The sequence below is a fragment of the Psittacula echo genome (genome assembly GCF_963264785.1).
Source record: "Psittacula echo genome assembly, chromosome: 21".
Classification (NCBI taxonomy): Eukaryota; Metazoa; Chordata; class Aves; order Psittaciformes; family Psittacidae; genus Psittacula; species Psittacula echo.
The window spans coordinates 660,705-682,141 of NC_137757.1; the positions used below are offsets into that span (position 1 = coordinate 660,705).

The 21,437-nt window shown below is 49.5% G+C and overlaps 1 protein-coding gene across 3 annotated transcripts in view; it reads right to left on the bottom strand.

Moving 5' to 3' along the window:
* The window catches only part of MAN1C1 (mannosidase alpha class 1C member 1), a 60,315-nt gene that overhangs the window by 22,558 nt on the left and 16,320 nt on the right, over positions 1-21,437 (bottom strand). For all 3 annotated transcript variants that reach the window (XR_013958265.1, XM_080632314.1, XM_080632313.1), the window contains exon 2: positions 18,672-18,768. Coding sequence is in view for 2 of the 3 variants with exons in the window: in XM_080632314.1 (XP_080488440.1) it covers positions 18,672-18,768 (97 nt within the window). In the remaining variant the exon portion in view is untranslated. The remainder of the gene's footprint in view (positions 1-18,671; positions 18,769-21,437) is intronic.

Below are 21,437 nucleotides of genomic sequence, written 5' to 3' on the forward strand. Positions count from 1 at the left end.
CTACATGGCTGCCTTCTTCCTGCAGCTAACAGCGCCCATCGCAAGAGCGAGAGCCACCACGGCAGCTTCAGCCATCACGGGAATGACAGGAAAGAACCTCCACAACCATGCAGAGAGCAAACCGGGCACCAGGACTCTGGTACTTGCCAGGACAGAGGATGTAGAGGAAGGATCCTGCCCTCCCTGTGCATGCTGGCACGTTAATTCTTCACTATAGGAGCATCTTCATTCCTGCTCAGATTTTGCTCCATCCCATCAGGACAGAGCTTGTGATACAATGCCCAATGGCTCTGATTACACTCAGCTTTCAAAAGATAGTGCTATACATATCGTAGCATGTTTATTACAATATACAGGCACCGCTTATAAAGGTGGTGATATCTGCTTGACATGCTGCTTATTTTGAGAGACGTTAAAAAATAATCACCTTTCCAGATCTGCACATTGTAATGTGAGGGATATAATCAAAGGGGAAGCAGCTTCAGAAGGAAACGGAATCAAAACCCACTCTGTCACTTTTGACTCTTGCTGACACTCCCCACTCTAAATTACCGGTTTCAGTCTCACTGTACTCTCTCTGAGGGAGTTTTAATGTAGAAACCATGAAATTCTCTAAAGAAACCCTTCTGGAAGTACCCAGAAATGGCAGCAATGACTTCAGCAGGATTCCATGCCTGACATTCTACCCATCTCCGCAAATCTAAGGCCCTGTGTGCTATGACCCTGCTGCAAAACTGGCTTGGGGTGGAGATACAACTCGATCAGGAGAGGCAAGGTCACTTCATCGATGGCCAACAGGGAAGGACAGAGCTCTGGAACCCACACCAGCTCCTACACTGCCCAGCGAGAGCCCACGGCCATCCTGAATGGGAAGGAGGAACCTTGCACTGGGAAGAACTGGGACCTCAGGCACAACACCGGGGCTGTCCAGGGGCATCTCTAACTGGAGGACTTCATGGCAGCTCTGGTGACAGCAAGCAGCAGGGCCTGCAGCTCCAGCCCTGGGGGAGCAGCAGAACACCAGAAGAAGCAGCCCATGGTAGCAATACAAAGGTTCATCTTTTCCTGAGCTGAAGGAGGTCCTGTACCACCCCGCCCAAGCCCCAAGTGTATTTGCTCTTTTGTGCATGAGAAGAATGGAGACATCCATGTTGGCAACAAGGCTGCTCTGTTCCTTCTTCCACCCACCCAGAGGAACAAGCATCCACCCGCTCGCTTGTGAACGCTGCCACAGAAACCACCACCAAGCATCCCATTAACTGCTGCTTGTGAAAGGTGCTGAATGGGGCACTCCACAGGGAGGAGGTGGCACTGAACACACCATTCCCCACAGCCTCAGTGGGAATGGGCTTTAATGCTTGTCTGGAGGAGCAAGACCATTCCAGCAACTCAGTGGCAGGGTGGCCTTCATGGGAATTAATGGCAGTGCTATCTCTGAAGAACACAGATGAAGACTGGCCACGAAGTGACAGGTTGGAGGTGCTGCTCACAACCTGAGCGAGGATTGTCAAGGGTGAAAACCTCCACGTGAGGGGAGTGGAGAAGCCTCGAGTAGCAGACAGGGCCCCTCTGCACGTGAATCACAGCCCTGCTCTCCTCCAGCATCCCACAGGCCTGTGCCTGGAGGAGAAAAGGGACCAGCTTTCTTCTCAGCATAGTTTAAAGGGAGGCCATGAGGGCTGGCCAAAGGTGGAGAACACTGCCCTACCTCCTGCCAAACACGTAAGGGCTAATTGACTTGAAAAGCACTTGCAAAGCACCACGCAGGGACTAAGTACAACTGTGGAATGATCACAACTGCTGCTGCATTTGTGAACTTCCTTTTAGGTACCCATTATCTGCAAATCAAACCCAACAATTTAGGCAGAAACAGGCCAATCAAACCCACCAGCCTCAGGTACGCAACAGAAACCGCATGCGTGATCCTCAGTCCAGCAATACGAGTTTACATTTGACTTGCTGAAGCTTTCATGAGCCACGTGTGAATTCAACTGATGTGAACTGATGTGCTCACGTTTACAACCCAGGCTTGCTTCCTTAGCAAGGGGTGCCCACATGTTGTGTCAGGCTAGAGCACTGATCCAGGCATTGCTCCCACAGCACAGCTGAGCTCCCCCATTAGGAAGGGCCCAGAGGACAGGATCGCAGTCTTTAGGAAGATGATCTGCAGAGCAAAGCCAAAGTCTTCCCACTGAAGAATTGCCTTTAATCAGGAGGCTGTGACATTAGCCTGGGTTTTGCTCTCTCTCCTTCAGTCTCTGTGGGAGCTACACACAACAGGAGACAGTTTATGTCAGAGAAACTGCATAGGGCTCCTTGCAGCCAAGGTCAAGACCTTCAGCTTGAAAGGAGCTCTGCCTCCCCCTCTGCACCCTGCGCGCAGACAAGAGCGAGCTGAGCCGCACAGTCCTGGGTACGCTTTACTTCGTGACTGAGGAGTGAGCAGGGACTGAAGGGAAGCACAAAAATTAGGGAAGAGGACCAGGACCAGGCTATGAAGAAAGAAAAATGAAAACCAAAGAGACTGCAGAGCACTTGTGAGAGCATCCAGGATATTTTCAATGCGTTCCCTTGGCACCAGGAGATAAATTGTGGGTTTTGCTGTGCTCAGAAAATGGTTTGTCTTCCCCTGCTTTGCTCCTGCTCTTATCAGTTCAAACTGCCAAACTGTTACCTGTGACAGAGGAAACCTATCCACCTCCCAGCCTCATGCCATCCCCTCAGCTGACACAGTCCAAACAAAGCCCCATCACACTCCTTCCAGTGGGAACAGGGCCTGGGGTCTGTAGGCTGCTCTAATGAGGTGTCAGTGACTCACTGACAAGAGAAGAGACAATAGTCAGGCAACAGAGTGACTCACTGCTAACAAAGCACGACTCATTTACCTCGGACCTACCTCAAGAGGGTTTGTATTAAGTAGGATGCAGAAGAACAGGTCCGAAGAGAAGGGGCAGCCAGTCCAGCAGCTTGCATTCCACTGCAGAAGCTCATAGAACACCCCTGTACCATGCTCCCTGCACCAGCTCCTACAGTTGACCGAGACCTTGTTCTTCCTTCTGCCCTTTATGGTATCTACAGGTTGAGGATCTACCTGTTCAAGTCCTTTTGCTCCCAGATGTAGCACACAGACCTGCGACTGCTCCTCCCAATGGCTAAACAAGGGGCCCAACCCCAGGACCTACTCAGCCTCCACAGCTTAGCAAACGTTGGAATTTGCAGACCAAGTGGAGCAGCTGTGATGGGAGGGACAGAGAAAGTCGCCTTCCATCACTCCCTTCCTCCCAAAATAGCCAACTGGGAGTATCAGAGGCCAGAAATGAGACTTGAAGGGCTCCCAGCTGCAAGTCTGCCCCTTGAGAGTCTTTCAAAAGGCTACAGAAGCGATGCTTCAGCAATGGGCAGCTGAGAGTGGGGTCTTTAATAGCTCTCTCCATCAGGAAGGAGAAATGCCTTTTACCAGCCACTTTGCCCAGCTCCCACAGCCACTCTGATCCTGAGCAGCCACCAAACACGATGGCTTGCAGGACCTCAAGCGTGGCCGCCCTGCTGCAAAGCTAAACCGGCACATACACCTCCTGCAATGAGGCGGGCTCCCTGCCTCAAACCCCACCAGCTCTGCAAGCTGGGTGCAAGGAGTAACGATGGATGCAGCGTGTGCCTGCAGGCACTGCCTGTGCAACACTGGACACGGTGCCAGGATTCCTCAGAGCAGCTTCCGGTGTCTGAAGGGGGCTACAGGGATGCTGGAGAAGGACTCTTCATCAGGGACTGGCGTGACAGGACAAGGGGTGAGGGGTTCAAGCTCAAACAGGGGAAGTTCAGGTTGGAGATAAGGAAGAAGTTGTTCCCTGTGAGGGTGCTGAGGTGCTGGCACAGGGTGCCCAGAGAAGCTGTGAATGCTCTATCTCTGGCCATGTTCAAAGCCAGGTTGGAGTGGGCTTGGGTGACATGGTCTGGTGTGAGGCATCCCTGCCCATGGCAGAGAGTTGGAACTGGATGATCTTCAGGTCCTTTCCAACCCAAACCATTCTATCATTCCTAAGCAGCTGGAGATTCAAGCATCTTCACCAGCTTTTCAACACATCTCCCTGATGGCAGGATTTAGCTCAAATAAAACCCTACTTTGTGCCATATCACCTGCAAGGCCTACAAGGATGCTGGGGATGGACTCTTCATCAGGGACTGTAGTGACAGGACAAGGGGTAACGGGTTCAAACTGAAACAGGGGAAGTTTAGATTGGATCTAAGGAAGAAATTCTTTACTGAGAGGGTGGTGAGGCACTGGAATGGGTTGCCCAGGGAGGTTGTGAATGCTCCATCCCTGGCGGTGTTCAAGGCCAGGTTGGATGAGGCCTTGGGTGCCATGGTTTAGTGTGGGGTGTCCCTGCCCATGGCAGGGGGGTTGGAACTGGATGATCTCAAGGTCCTTTCCAACCCAAACCATTCTATGATTCTATGATTCTATGATTTAGAGAGTCCCATAGCCCTGCTGTTGCTTTACCTGCTGCTATGAGTTCTCTGCCACAGAGATGGATGGAAGCCCAACCTAACCTCACCAACACAACTATTTAGCAGGCAGTGCCAAGGCACTAGAGCAAAGAGGTTAAGCAATGTCATCTCCAATGTCATGGAGACTAAGCCCCAGGGGGCCTGGCCCTGCCATTTGGCAAATGAGCCTTTATGAAGTTTCTCAGTGAAAAGAAACCAAATCCTTCATTTTCAACAAAGCCATTTAAAAGGCCTGTACAGTAACGCACTGTGCCAATGCTTCACATGAACAGCACAAGTCATTATGAAGCTATCATACTTAATCTTGCATAGAGCGGGCCTGTTTATATGCTACAGAGCAGAGAGTTTCCAATGGCTTTTTCTGCAAACTTTAATAACCAAGTTTACAATGGAAAGGCAGGAGTGAAAGGGGGAGGAATTTAGATCAGCGCAATGTAAACCTAGATCAAAAATGAAAGGTCTTGACTCCCACTGCTCTGATGTCAGATCGGATTTGTCAAAACAGAAATTAGAGCTGCAATCTTGTTTGGAATAAAAATGAGGATGCAGCTCCTATGAGACACGAAGCATTTGGTAACTGCCGAAGCACAACGGACTCCAGTCGTTACTGTTATTTATCTTCACCTCTTGGGGTGCAGGGCAAAACACGAACCGAAAACACCGCGATCCCTTCTGGTTATGCGGGCACCGACGGCTTCAAACGCTGGCACTGGCTTTGATCAGAATCAGCGCCTTGTTAAACAGGGGTTTGGAAAGCGACCACCTCTGAGCGCTGCTCTTCTTGCTCCTTTGGTCCTTTGTCTCATTGACAGCGCTTGGAGACCAGGCTGAATCTGACGTTCATCCAGAGCTTTGTGCAAGCAGCCTGGGAGCTGGCTGGGATCACATCACCAGGCACTCCGGGGATGGCACTCTGTCCAGTTCCTTACCTCGGCACAAAGGAAACTCTGCAACCACTGCACGGCTTCTTGGACAATTTGCTTTGCAGCAAAGATTTGCCAGGGCTCTCTGCAGAGTGCTCTGCGTCAGGCAGAACAAGCAGTCGGGATCCTGAACTCCTCAGACAGGATCCAGGTTTAAGCCAGAGCTCCCTGCCTGCTCTGGGCCTCAGTTTCCTCTGCCAGCAAAATAACAGGACGCATTTGCCTCACAGAAAAAAGAGCTTAGATAAAGGTAACGTGGTGGTTAGAGAAATAAAGAGATTTAAAAATCCACATTCAGGAGCAGTGCTGCATCTGCTGACCCAAGTTTTAGTCTGTTCTACTCAGTCCCAGCACAGCAAGACAAGAAACAGGAGTCAACAGGCAGCGAGGCACACGCTGCCCCTCTGACACCAAGGGAACAGTCCCCCATGTGCTGGCCTGCCCCCCAGTCCACTGCTCTCTCATCATCTGCCTTCATCCCTTGAGTTTATCCACCATCGTCTCAGCTGGTGCTTCTGCCTCTGTTCATGACAAGCACCCGGCAGGACCTGCTCATCTTCCCCCTGGAGCGGCCACACAAAACCAATCCCACCAGCTGAGTTTCAACTTTTCCTATCGTAACTGTCCTCAAGCACAGGAACCTCACATGAGGCAGCAGCACCCGCAGGGATGCTCCAGTTCCAGCAGATACTCTCGAGCAGAAAAACAACCTGCTCGCATTCCAAGTAGAATCAAGCCGGCCGTCAGTGACCTCTAGGACACGGCTGGTACTATTTATACAGCTGACACAAGTTAAACAGAAACCCCAAATGGAACTAGGGAACAGGTTACGGGCCTGCTCAGGAAGAAAGAACTAAGTCTTCACAAGTGCCTCATTATAACCCAGTCCTCCGGCTGCCTATGAACAGCACCTATGGACTGCAGATGATGCCTGCAAAGCCAGTTCCACCAGAGCTGAGTTACAGCCTTGCCACTGCCTCTTAGTTACCGAGGTTTTTGTCCATGAACCTGATGGTTATAACACAGAGTAACCGCATTCCCTTTATGTAAGGTAAAACTCAACAAATCGCATCAGAGTAACAAGGCAGCAGTGGAGAGATAAAGGGGACAAAAAGCAGCCCAATTAAAAAAGATCTACGCTTACTTTTTATCACTATATTCTTCTGCAGACTACAAAAATCATATAATGCATTAGCTGTTGAGCAACCTCATTTTAATTTGCTTTCCAAAGAAACCACTGTACCTGTCCTTCAGGGACTTCATCACGAAACACTTCATACCCAAGGCTGTTTCCCGTCCTCTTCACATTAATCTTCCTCACCCTTCCCTGCAGATATTGGTTGAAAGGTTCTACCCCAACTACCCTCACCCCACGCATGCTCCCATGATGTGCAGAGGAGGGGGTGAGGGTGCAGAAGAGCAGAACCCACCATAGGGAGCCTCCAGCACCTCCAGGCAAAGGCAACATGCGGGCACTGCCATGGCTGCAGCTCACTGCAAGGCTGCTTGGCTTCAGGGCCTGCCTCTCCCTGGTGCTTGTCCTGACCTGCAGCAGGGGCAGCAGACACGGGATGGATCGTGCCGAGCCTCCGCAGACCCCAACACACCAGCCTTGTTGCCTTGAGGCTGACATGCCACCTCTGATCCCTGCCGTATCGTGATCCCTTACACGTTTAGCTCCGGTGGCTGACAAGAGCCATGACCCTGCCTTGGAGGCTACCAGCTGGCTCTAATCTCTTCAGTTATCAACCATCTGATCCCAAGGTGCTGATTTTCCTGCAGTTCTGGAAGAAATACTCAGTGGATCTACTGCAGGGCATCACTCAACATAATGCTGAAGTTATTGTCACTCTATGAGCTTCATACCTAAATCCACTCAAAACCTAGTCCTATACACTGCAAGGTGGATACCATCACACTTGCTCCAACTAAGGAAAGCTGATCATTCCCTGAAAAGTTGCTTAGAAACAAGAGAGCTGCAAATACTGGAGCACGTGGCTGGGAAGAAGCAGAGCCTATGGTACACCAGACTGTGCAGAGACTAAAAGGTACCACCACCTTGAAAGAGCCATCTGCCAAGGATGATGATGCACCTCCCACCTAAAGGCAAGGATTTTGAAGACTGGCATTAGGGAGATGGCCCAAACGGCTGGCCCGCAAGACAGCTCAATCTGTTCTTCCTTGTCAGCAGGAGCGAGTTCACAGGGAGTGATAATGACTCAGGGTTCCAGCTGCACCAAGCAATGGGTGTCAGCAGATGTGCTGCACGGTCTCTAGGTGAATCTGGCATCACAGAGAAGCATCTTGAAGTGTTGGCTTTTAGGTTGCTATGATCAAATTTAATACAGGAAGTGTTCCAGCTGGGGAAGAAACAGCTTTTTTGGATTACGAACCACTCATGGTTTTCAAATACCAATTTCCCCTGAAGAATTAAATCTATCATTCAAACTGAACGAGCAGTGCCAGCTCTCCCCTGAACAAGCGATGGGGGAGAGACAGGAAGAGAAAACTCATGCTCATTTAGGACTGTGGCAAAGCAGAATGTGTCTGTGGAGATCAGGCTGGTGGGAACAGGTTAGCAATACTCTTATTGCACACCGGGGAAAGAAAAAGAAAGGTGTTCAGCATAAAAATGAATTGCTTGTCACAGTAACAGCCCTTCAGATAGTTACTTCCTTCAGTAGAAGGGGAGAGAAGATAGATGATACGCACATATTGCCGACTGAGTCTTAAGCGTTCAACGCTTGGCAGCAGCTTCCCAGTTTAATCCTCTTCTCCCCAGTTTCTCCAACCATCTTTCATCATTTAGCAATCCTCTAACAACAGGCACCGTCCCGTCACTGCGTGACTCCAGACCTCCTGGAGCTCAAATCAAACTGCTCCTGCTTGAAAGTGGCACAGAGGGGGAAGCAGTTTGACTGAGCCTCGGGAGCACCATCCCCGACACCGGAGCGATACTGCAAATCCACTCTCTGCACATATCCAACCCATGACACATGGATTCTACTGCAGGCAGACTCTGCTGGCTCCAGAGAGCGCAGCAGCAAATTGAAAGCAATAATCATTCAAATGCTCCTTTGGGAAGGGAGCACTTTTTTGGGCAACAGGGCTCAGATGCCAGTGAAGCAGAGGAAATTGCTTCTGGCAAATACAGGTAATTCGGCAAGCGAGGAGCAATCCTGGGAGGAACAGTTCAAGGAGGTTAAGCGGAAGACAAAAGCAGCAGTACTGGTGGGGAAAATACTGCTGGTCTCTCCTCTTCTGGATGCCTGCAATTAATTTTTGACTGGTAAAGGTAATCTGATTATACACTATTTATTGTTACTTCACATAGCTCCTTAAGGACTTGCATCGTTTAACATGAGGAGTCCCAACAGGCCTGTTAAAACAAACACATACATCCTACCTGCAACTATTATCCATGGGCTCCAGGAGACACAGGTAGCAGTTAATGAGCAGAGACTGCTAATTCATCTTAGAATTCCAAGGAGAGACACTTGGTTATAATAAGCAGGAAGAAGGTGCCCTTCTATCTTCCAAACTCTCCTCCCAAAAAGTGGCTGTGGCAGGTGTGTTGTGACAGCCCAAGAGAGATGCAGCTTGTAACTCCAGGCAGCAGATTTCCCTCCGCAGATAAGATAGCTCCGGAAGGGCTTTGCAGAACAGACAGTGCATTCTACCTTGGGTTCTAAAACTGCTCATCCTTGATGTGGGTTCATCTCTAGTCCAGACAAGCGAACATCACCTCTCACAGAACATTCTCAGAAATGACCTGGTCCTTAACACGAGCCCAGGTGTGAGGGCAGAATTCAAATATAGAGGAACCTCAAAATAAAGTCAATGGGATTAATTCTGTATGCAACAGAAGGGGACGTTCTGGGCCTGGACACCCGCTATCAACCCATACCCTGCTAAGCACTCAAGTTCGTGCACATGAGCTAAGATTCCTAATAATCAACGATGACAGAATCTAAAGACATGCTACTTGTGAATGCAGAGGGCCAGTGGCTCATCACCATGTCTCAGCTGATGAGCAGGAACACATTAAGCCATGGTCACTCCACCACTTGAAACCATCTGTCCATCTTCTTCCTTTTCTCTCCCATACTGCTGAAGTCCCGTCAACCAGACCCTGGCTGAAAGACTCCAAATGCTCTCCAGCATCTTGCTTCACAGGATTAGATATCAAAATAATCTCAGCAAATTGGGAAACTAGTCTGAAATAAGCAGGATGCAATTCAATAAGGACACACAATGTGTTTCGCCCTGAGGGAAGAACAACGAACCATGAAGCATAAAGAATACATGGCTTGCTACAGCAAACGGTGTTGAGGCATCAGCAGATCACAACTGCAGCTCCAACCAACAACATAACAATGGTGCAGACTGGAGCAAACCCCACCCCAGGATGGATAAAGAGGTATGGAAGGGCTCATGGGCTCCACTCTGCACCAGCAGAGCCTCGGCCAGGGCACAGGCTCCACCAAGAACCGTTTGGCTCATTTGAGACATCACTGGGGAGCAATGGCACTGAGGAGAAGGCCACAGAACGTGACCTGTAGTTAAAGCTGGAAAGGTCTGGGGTCGCTCAGCCTTGAGGGGGGAAGACTGAAGGGAATTTGGCATCGTTTTGCAAAGAGGCAGAGAGATGCTGCAAAGCACAGGATGGCAAATCCTCCTGCGCAGCACAGGAGAGGCCAAGCAGCCACAGCTGAACTTCCCGCAGGAGAGCAAGGTCAGACACCAGCGCAAGCTCTAAAACTGGAGAGCACTGAAGCAGAATGCCTGTGATCACTTTCCAACATGGGGTAGCTTAGGGATAGCTGAAGAAGGGAAGGATTAAACAACCTCTCACTGTTCCTCTTTTATTCTGTGATTACTCATCAAGCTGATACGAACTGCAGGTCCCCACAAAGCCTCACGAAGATGCCCCCTGAGACGCACCAAAGTGATTCCGAGGGCAGGAAGTGCTATGTCAAATGCTTTCTGATGGCTCTATTCCCTGCAAAGCCCCCGAGCTACCTTGGTGACAGAGCACATCACAGTTACAATTTTGGATGTACACAGAAGTCAGGAAATTAAAAATGCCGGTTCCCACAGCAACCAGGATGCCGCCTGCCAAGAGAGAAGGAATGTTCTAGCCTAGTCAAAAGGTGTTAATTTTAATGCCTGAAGGCAACTTCCACTTCCAGATGCCTGAAGAAGGCCTCAGTGAAAGCTCCCTCGATCCTCGGTTTCTTTGCTCCTGAATTACCTGCTCTTGCTTGTGCAACACAGCAGATTTGAGTTTGGAAATGAAGATGAGAGGCAGCCAAACCAAGGCTGCTGCGAAGACCATCACCAGGAATGCTGCGATGCTGGAGCACACTTTGTCTCAGCACTCGCACTGTGCCTTCCCATCCTCCAGCTCTGTGAAGCAATGATATCCCCAAGAATAGGGCAAGAAAGAGGCATAACTTAGGTGTTCTTAACCGCATGTTTGTATTGGAGTGAGGAAGTTATGGGTATACTGAGACTGGTATGGAAATAACCCCTGCCTTTAGAACCTGGACCTGAACACCTTCTTTTCCCTGCACTGAGTTGCTTCTCCTTTTTTCCCTTTGGGAGCTGCATTACAGGGTGGTTTAGGGTGCAGAAGATCATTTGAGAATAAAACAAAGGATGAACAATTTTAGTAAGTCCAAAAAAACCCTCCCTGTTCTTCACACTGATGCCTCCAGCAAAGGCTAAAGGGATTTTCTTGAGCTTCCAAACAATTCTCTCCAGCAACAAGAACAATCCTGGGAGGCTGAAAGAGGGTTTGTTTTAAAGGTATCAAGGTCTTCAACTGACAAATGTCTTCCACAACATTCTGAACACATCAATCCAACCTTGAAACCTGTGACAAATCTGGACATTGGCATCCTACAGGATGATGTTAAACCTACTGATAAGTGAGATAAGAGACTGCTCATCACAAAAGGCAGTAGATATCTATGAAAAAAATAATTTGGAAACAAGCACCTGGAGAAATTCTAGAAAAGAAAGTTCTGGAGCAGGAGCCATTTGAAATGTGATCTCCTAAGGGTGAACACAAGAACGTCAGAACCTAGCAGTAATCCAGATGAATATCCAATGAGATACATAATGAAGGAGGCAAGAAACTTCAGCAGTAGCATAAAGAGAGATGTGATCATAGAATCTGATTTGTGTTGGAAGGGACCTTAAAGCTCCTCCAGCTCCAACCCCTGCCACAGGCAGGGACCCCTTCCACTGGAGCAGCTTGCTCCAAGCCCCTGTGTCCAACCTGGCCTTGAACACTGCCAGGGATGGGGCAGCCACAGCTTCTCTGGGCACCCTGTGCCAGCCCCTCAGCACCCTCACAGGGAAGAGCTTCTGCCTAAGAGCTCATCTCAGTCTCCCCTCTGGCAGGTTCAAGCCATTCCCCTTGGCCTGTCCCTACAGGCCCTTGTCCCAAGCCCCTCTCCAGGTTCCCTGCAGCCCCTTTAGGCACTGGAGCTGCTCTCAGGTCTCCCCTTCAGGAGCCTTCTCTTCTCCAGGCTGCCCCAGCCCAGCTCTCTCAGCCTGGCTCCAGAGCAGAGCTGCTCCAGCCCTTGCAGCATCTCTGTGGCCTCCTCCGGACCTGCTCCAACAGCTCCCTGACAAAGTAGTTATGTTCTGAATGTGAAATCTAACACAGCAAAGCAAGTTCTGAACCTGCCTCAGCTCTTCAGAAGTTTCAAGAGCGGAAAAGGAATGAATTAAAACCACAGAAGATCAGTGGGGTTTTTTTGCTAGCATGGTTTATAGGTACCCATCTCCTCTGAATAAACAAGGCAAAGCTAAATACAGAGGGATACAGATACGAAACCCAGAAGCCTCAAGCTATTTCCAACATAAAAATGCAGAGCGAAAAGCACATTTGAAAATACTCTGCGCTTGCTCTCCTGTTTTACATAGTGCCCATCTTGCAGGTGGGCTTGTGCCTGCAGCAGACACTATGGAAAGCATCTGACTGCAAACGGTGGCTGGAAGACAAAACAGCCCTCAGCATTTCTGAAAGCCACATTCTGACCCAAGCAGGGGTCTGTGTGGAGTGAGGAGCTCCAAGTGTGGCATCCAGCTCCCTACGTTCTGTGTTACTACCACGCTGACACAGCGGGTGCCGGTAAGATGTTGGATGATGTTGGATGAAGCCAGCTGGAAGAGCCAAAGCTCCAACTCGGGTTTTGCTGTGGAGCTGCCACCAACGCCTCTGTAATGCAGCGAGGAAGCGGTGAGCAGTCCAAGCCCTCCCACTCGCAGCTGCCTTTTAATCACACGCTCGATATCTCTGAAGATTAGACAATCATTTCCGCATAATCAGGGTCCAGAATGAGGCACAAACAACATCCATAACGGGGTGATTAAACAGAAAGATGAGAAAAGCTTAAAGAGGAGTTCCCTTAAAGAGAGACAGTTACAGCCTGGACCCATCCACTGCGCGCACGTGGCTTGCTTCCTCCACACCACTCTGTTCTACTCCGCAGCATCTTTCAAGGAGGTCCCAAAGCACGCTCTCTGATCACACCATCTCCACACAATTTCCTGCCTTTTTTGCTTTCGTTTGCTACTTTAATGGCTGTTTCCCTAAATGTTCTCGGTTCCTTCTCCTCCATTTCGCTGTGCAAAGTAGTTCTGACACATCCCAAGACATTCTCCTACTTTAAGGCCTCATTAAACTGAAAACTCTGTTCAGGGTCAATGGAAAGTTCATGAGACTCGTAAGGAAGCCTGGGATGATTAACGGCTTTACACTGAGACCACGTGAAGCTTGCCTGGCTTCCTGCTAAAGGCAGGCCCAGACCAGCCCCTTGCTGTCCACTCTGTGCAGCCCTCCTCGTATCCGAAGGGCTGAACACAACAGGACACTGGAACACGCGTCTGCTCTTTGCTTCTGAGCCAAGGTTGCTCTCCATGGGGTTTCTCGAGTTTGTTTCTGTTTTTAAGATGTGCCTCATCTCAGCTGAGGGCAGATGAATCTACTGGGTTCAAATACATTATTTTGGTCAAGAACTGCTGCCACAACAGAGCTGAGCAGGTCCAGCTCAAGCAAAAGTGTCTGAAGAGGGCCCTAGGCCACCACATGAGACATTAATGGAGTTTTTTCTGTTTAAACTCTTTAAATGACCGTTTCAAGCTGACAAGCTACAACCTGAGCCACTGTAATAAGCTTAAATCTCTGCGTGAGTTTAGGGTTCAGCAGAGCCCTCATGTTTGAGCTCATGCTGGCAACAGCACATTTGAAGGAAGCCACCATTCTCAGCATGACCCAAGGAGAGAGCAGAGTGGGACACATCTCCTGTGACAACCCTGGGGTCCGCAAGGAGTGATCTTTGGCAGGCAGAAAGCAGGAAAAGAAACACATGACAGGCATAAATGTCAGCTCCAACATGATTCATGCAACCAATCTCCAACAGTTTGATATTTGGAGGATATCCTGATTCACCGCTTCCTGCTGACAGGAAATAAAGTTTGTTGCTGCAGATTTCAGTGACAGTAAAAGCCAACGTCAACTCAAAATGCCCTTCCTGAAAGTAATATTCAACTGGGTACCACTATGCATAGAAAGAAGGATGATGAAGTCAGGGAGCAACAGTGTTCTGGCAACACCTTCCTTACAGTATGTTTTTCTCTTTAAAGATCCCATGGAGCCAACCATCCAGTGTCGTGTGCAGCAGCAAGAATTCAGCAGACAAATTCAGAGAGCAATTAGTGTTGTTATTATTATTATTATTAGAATCACATAAAAGGACACTCCAGGGGTCTGTAATTTTGTGATCACAGGGAAAGAGCCTCCCAGGCAGGACAGAAAAGTTGCATCAAATGACGGCACAATTGGAGGTTACCATTTCTCTTCTGGTAGGTTGGATATGGCGAAATTAATATTTTCATGCAATTACGTTTCCCATGTTAAATATTCTTACATCAACTCCTGTTGCTTCTAATCGAGGTGGGCACATTCCCTGCCTGCTTCATGGCTTCTGAGCTAAACCACTGATGAAGGAAGCAGCTGGTTGGAAAGTGCTTGGCTCAAGAGGCAGAACTGGCTGGATGGAGGGACTAACTCTGGGATGTGGAGCCTTTTGTGTCCAACTGGGCCCGGCACTGGAGTGGCTGGCAAACAGCTCCCTACCTGCTGAAAGGAGCCTGGTGTGCCAGGTCCTGCAGGGAGATGTCACTGGAATCTCCATCCAGAGCAGGATCCAGGCTGGGCCTCTCCCAGCGTCACAGTGCAGTGAAACTGCAGTGGGATTGCACTGCATTTGCCAGGAGAAAACCACCTGAAGGTTTCTGAACGCCAGGATCACCTTGGTACACTCTAGAGGCCTCCCTGGACATCTCCATGTGGTCACTGCTTTTCTTCCCTGGTGCTTCAAACCCATTTTCTATCCTGGAGAGCCAAAATAGCAAAGCATTTCCAGGCCACCGAGACCAACGACCTCTTGTCTGCAAAACAAACTGTCCGGACAGTCCGGGCCAAGGGCTGAGCCGAGGACACAAACACTGCCTGAGCACTGATTTTTCCAGGAACTGTTATCCACCCTGTGCAGATAGCCCTGGGTCACCCAGCAATCAAACGTGGCACAACATCAGGATGCAGCCTGACCACGTTACATCTTTTAGATCCGGCTGCTGTCAGGTCTTTGCCACTCAGTTCTGATGACCTGGCTGTGTCCTAGATGTGAGAGTTGCGACATGGATTCACATCAGATAAAGCTACAGAGCCTCACAACGATGCACGAATTCAGCAGATGCTGAGAAAAGCCATGGCGTAATTTTAAGTATGATTTCAAGTGCAGAGAGGGGAAAAAGGGGGGGGGAACCTAGTTAAGGATTGCTATTTTTATAGGAACATTAATACACTAATGTGTAGTTCGGTGGTGAAAATGACTAACAGCACAGCAAGGTTCCATATTTACTTGCTGTCACTGATTTCAGAGCAAATTGGCTCAGGTTAAAAGTCAAAGCAGGATTCATCTGCCGCTAGCACAGCACACTTCAAGAGGTATCTGAAAATCAGGCTTCTTACCTTATCATTGTTAAAAGGCTCTGCAATCCAAATGTAACTGACAATTCAGCTGATGCACAAACAGCAATGGTTGCCAGCTCACTCTGCCATAGCCAGAGAAACTCGGTAAAGCTAACAGGAGTTTAAAACCATTCTGTCCGAAAAATTAGTGGCTCTGACGGGAGCAGGGAGATGAGAATACAGCCACCTAATGCTGGGTACCACAGGGACAGGAGCATCTCAAGCGCTGTGCTCCAGAACACACTGCCCTCTCCAGCAGCCTCGCTCCAAGGAATTCAACATGGTCTAGAGTGAGATGTCCCTGTCCATGGCAGGCGGCTGGAACTGGATGACCTTAAGGTCCTTCCCAACTCAAGCCATTCTATGATCTTAATGCTCACACAGCGCTGAAGACAGGAATGGGGAGATGCTGGGGTAGGAAGGGTAAAATAACTAGCTCAGCACTGGGAGCAGAATCCATACCTGCGCATCTCCAGCCTTCACCCTTACCCACAGCCCAGCTATGCCATTTTTCTTTAAACAAGCATGTTTTGGGCCTGATTCTAACAGTGGCCAGATACTCTGCAGGTCTTCCTTGAGTGTGCTGCAGTGTGGAGAGAAATGCTGCAGATTATCCTGAAGACCCCACAGTCGTGCAGCCATTCCTACTGGACTCTTGTGGTGCAAGGTTTTGTACTAACAGAGATCATCCTTCCACCCTAGTAGTGTGCTCTGCCCACTTCCATGGCATAATTTCCAGGGAAATCATCACCCATCTGAAATGGCTGCAAATATAAAACATGTTTACCCCACTGGAGGGCATGGAAGGGGATGTTTAGCATGGTGCATCTTATCCCAAGCATCACAGATGAACAAATAATGCTTATCAAAGGACCACGGCTAGTGGGTTTAACGAAAGGGCTTTCAAGTTGCAATGATTATAAATGACAGCAATCAGAAGACTTCTGTACAAATAAGCCACATCAGAACATGGGAGAATCTGGATGAAATCGATGCCCTAGCAATAGAGCCTGGAGGGCATCAATCACAAGTAGGAAAGTTAAGACCAAGTCACCAGTTCAAAGTCCGAGTGGGAACGCTGCCCTCCGGTACAGAGCAGCCCCACACTTGGGTAGTGGGCAGCTCTGACCTCTGGCTATGAAGCAGCATGGAAACTGTGCAGATACTCTCCCAGATGTGAGCTGCTGCCTTCCAAGGCAGAGGAGAAAGGAGATGAACTAGGGTGGAGATAGCAGAGGTTTCTGCCTGTGATTTTCCTGCCGTCTGGGCAGATGTAGGGGAGGGATACTGGCTTGGGGCTGTTAAGAGCAGCAGAACGCTATGTAAGAGCAGAAGGTGAGTGTTTACTTTGTATTTCTACTTCGATTAGAGAGAATATTTGATAAAGACCATCTCCCCCCTTCCCCCAGGCGGGGCTCCCAGGGAGCATCACATCCACAACAGGAAAACGCATCACCCTTCAAGACCTCAACAGCTTCTCATGCACACAAACACAGTGAAAAGTTCCTTCCCTCCCACATGGAAGCAGCTGCAGAGAAATCTCTACTTAATATTGACACCTCCAGCCCAGAGAGCACCCAATTTGCCTCCATTACATCCAGAGTCTGGAATCTAAGATGTATGATGTGACAAGAGGGGGAAGAGGCAACAATGAAGATGGCGAGCAGTGCCCTGGAAGTCTCTGAAGACAAGAGGGACAGGGCTGCAGCAAGGGATTGCCTCCCATTCTTTCCCAGCCACAGTTACAAGGAGGAAATGCCTATCAGGAGTTTGAAATGTACCACGTAGCTTTTCTGCAACTGTCTGCAAATCCTTGTGCTCCAAAGCATTTTCCTTGAGAGTGTTCACCCGCATGCTGCAAACAAGCAGAAGTACTGCCAACTGTTTCAGCATGATAAATGCGTTTAAAAGCTTTCAATACTTTTGCCTGTTCGTAGCATGTTCCTTGAGGAATTTTGACAAGTTTGCCAGAACAGAAAAGTCACAAAATGCTTAACTCCTGCTGAAGTTAATGCAAATGCGCAAGTAAGAAACCTGGCTGTTCCTGGGGTGTTGAAAGGGGAAGGCAAAGGACAAAGAAACCCAAATCAGTGCTTCTGACAAAGCGAGGCTGGACAAGAGCAGTGGCTGGTCACACACAGCCTGTGCTGGCAGCACAAGGCATGTGGCCAGAACTCCAGGTATCTCAGCAACTGGCTACGTGGCTTCCATGCAGCAGGCAGCATTGCACAACCAGATGTGACTTAACTCTCTTGGTACTTCTGCAGGAACCAAAGAGACAAGCGCCTCACCTGGGACAACAAAAGGACTTGGTGGTGGCGGCACAAGCAGAGCACCAAGGTTTCTCTCTGTGCTGTGGCTAAACTAAAAGCCAGCCCTTCCTCTGGCATCCCCAGCAGGGCCACCTGCCCTTGCAGACCAGAGGCCAAACCGGATCACTGCTCCTCGAGGTTTTGGCCATTCTAGAAGACCTGGGATGCTACTTCCACCTGCAAACCTCCATTGCCACAGGTACCTTTGCAGCTCCCCAGAGCTGCAAGGTAGGGCAGAGTGAGCAGAGCAGGGAAAGGCTCTGAGTGCAAATGAAGAAAAAGACAATATATATCCCCCAAGGTCAACAAGTATCCCACTGGAACAGGCAGGGAATAGCACTGAAATGATGGAAGTGGCTCATACAATGAAAGGTAATCTGCTAAAGAGTAAAACTATACAGCCCAGTAAGCACATGGCATAAAGAGCCTTTACTATTGATTCACTCATTCAATATTTCATGGGATTCACATCTTGCTCAACAGTGGAGCAACAAGAGAGAAAATGCTCAGTTTGGTCATGTCCTGCTATTTATGAGATTACAGAAACAGCAGCATTTCAGGCTTGGACTGACTTCATGTTTTAATACAGTCCCTGGTTGGTTTTAGCACTGTTCTCAGACATGTTTGGTGCTAGGTCTGTACACAGAGGTGACACAGGCTGGGCATTGAGGGATGTCTGTAGGAATGAGGTTCCCGGTGATGGGATGTGGGCAGGAAACCCCCAGGAGTTGTATTGGAAGTGTCATAAAAACGGAAAGAGGAAAGAGGCCAGGGCCACCACAGGCACCCCAGTGCGCTGCAGGGACAGGAACGGACATGGACGGGTGACCTTGAAAAAGCCCAACGCAGCTGCACCCACCCTGCTCCAGGACTCACCGAACATGTTCCCGATGTGGCCGTTCTTGGTCAGCGGGCGCAGCTCGTTCTTCCCAAGGGCATAGAGTTTGTAGTTATCCCAAGCGAACTTCATCATCTGCAAAAAGAAAAATTGAGTGGAAGTGCTTAACAGAACCGCGAGCTGCCCGGGAAGGAGCAGGAGCTTCCCATTCACTGCTGACCCCAACAACCAACTCGTTACAAAACCCCAACTCGCACCGAACACTAATCACAGGGCTGCGCTCAGCGGTTTGCTGGAGTCTCAGACTCATCCTGGGCAGAACTTGGGACGGGCACATTGCTGCAGTACCCCAATTCCCAGCACGATGGGAGCCCTGTGCAAACCACACGGGAGCTTTAGGAAGATGTCTCCAACTCGGGATTCCTGACCTTCTCCATGGAGTATCAGTGTTTCAGAACCACAGAATCGTTGGGGTTGGAAGGGACCTCCGGAGATCATCGAGTCCGACCCCCCTGCCAAGGCAGGGCCACCTCCAGCAGGTTACATAGGGTGGGGATTAAAATGGGCTAAAAACCTAAGGCCAAAGCTGGTGCATCCCCAGTTACAGGGATGTTCCCTCCTTGGTTTTCCCATTTCTTTATCATAGGGAAAATAAAACTTGATCAAACTGCAAAAGCATTCCCCAGGTGCCCACCTTGCAGCAGCCACATGTAGGACTTTGGCAAAGCAGCACCACAAAGGAACACGATGCCCTTAATACAGTGGTGAGCAAAGGAGAAATTGGTCTTTGTTTGAGGACTGCACTGAAGTTTTCTATGAATTAACAGAATCCGTTCATAAAGGAGAAAGGGGAGAGCCAGGACATTCTGGTATCCTCCTATGAAAACTCAAAAGCTCTTTCTTAAGCGAGTCCTGCGATGGGCTGGGTGCGAAACCCCTTCCAACTCCAACAGTTCCTTTTGGGACGTCTGAACTGTCCTGCCCGGGCTCAGCACATTGACCTCTGTCTGAGGGCCGCAAGGCAGTGCCTTTGTGCGGGTTCCAACACACACAGCCCCAGAGCCCAGCACAGCTTTTCCTGTCCTCCTGCCCCTTTGGCTCCAGCTGGTAGGAAAACTGAAACCTCCAAGTACCCGGTGTTCAGCAGGAGGGCCCGGGACTTGTCAGCTTCTAGGGAGCACCTTAAAGAAAGCTGCCCTTTAGAATTCCCACAGCCTGGCTCTGAGCTGCCGTAGTGACCTGCACCTTCCTTGATCCGGTCCCTGGCAAAAAGATAACAAAGGGGAAGGAGGCTGCTTCCGAGGACTGACAATGTTCTCCACCGCCACCCAACAGAGAGAAGAGACTTCCAAATGCTTGACTCAAACAAGGCATTTGGGAGAAAATAACAGTTTAAACCAAATCATTCCTCTATAGAGTGCCCCTGTCTAGTGCCTGCAACAGCGTTTACTGCTCTGTTTCGGGACCAGAATACGTAGGTCTCGTTGGTCTGAAACTGCCAGCATCGTTTCAGCTCTTTATTATTGTCCTTCCCTCCGGTTGAGTGTTTCACAAACCCAACACTGCAAGCCTCTGGCAATCTCCTTTCCCTCATTAGCACGCACACACCGAGAGCCCCCCCACCAGATCCTCCCCCCCTTTTCAAACATCAGCCTTCCAAAGTAAAGCTTCGCAGAGCTGCTCCTACGGACGAGGATAAACACTTGCTGAATTGATTGATACCGTTCGGACTCCAGCACCACCGACAGAAGGAATGTTGGACAAACAGAGCCAACTGGGCTGAATCAGTCACTTGCAGCGCTCTGCTCCCGAGAAACTAAATCATGGCCAGGCAGGGAGGGGGGAGAAACCTCCACGGAATCCATCAAACACACCTCCATCATCTGACTTGATCTTCAGTACATCTTTGGGGGGGTTCGGTGGCAGCATCATTGTAAGCAGGAAGTTCTCATTCTTCATTAACCTAACAGGGCATCTGCACTCTCTCTGATGGTACTGAGTGAATGCTTCTGTGTCTCAGAGCTTGATCTCCTGAAGCTTACTGCTGGAAAGATGGTGTTCCTCTAATGACAGCTTTCCCACAGTGAGTGACAGGGCTCGTGCCCCAGAAAGGAAACAGCTAGGCAATCTATTTGCTTCACTTCTCTTCTAAATCAGAGCTGAGGAAGGAGGATCCACCCTTCTGGCACACAGACAGCCTGGACATGGACAGGATGTGGAAATGACTTTCTTCTGCTGCATGAAACTCCTAATGTTGTAATTCTGAATCAGCCTCATTTGAAGCTGAGTATGAAACTGATGTCCTTCCCTCAACTTTAACCGCTCCATTCCAGCAGGGCTGAAGTTCCTTCTTCAGAGCCAGCACCAGATGCAGGCCCCTCTGCCCCATCCCTGGCTCTCTGGGACCAGCTCACTGACACCTCCGTCACAGGCAAAGAACTACCCCAGGTTTCCCTCCAACAGCCACTTAGATCCTAGCAGGGCAATTCCCTCCTCTCCTGCTGTCTCCTGGCACAAGGAGGAGCTGCGCGATGCTGCTGCAGAGCCCCTGGAGTGACTCACTGTCACTTCCATCCTTTAGGCCATTACCTTTTCTTGTGCTTTGAATTAATACGTTTATTCTTTGCCTATTGAAGCATGTAAGCTGCATTTGTCACAGTGCTGCAAAAGTTCCACTACAGAACGATTTCTTGGGCTCTGCTGGCTGCAGTGTTTAAAACTCCCCTTCTCTTCTCTGTTGTGCCCTGAGCTGATCATCCGGCAGAGGATGGGTGAGGCTCTGCCTCATCAAACTGACACGTTTC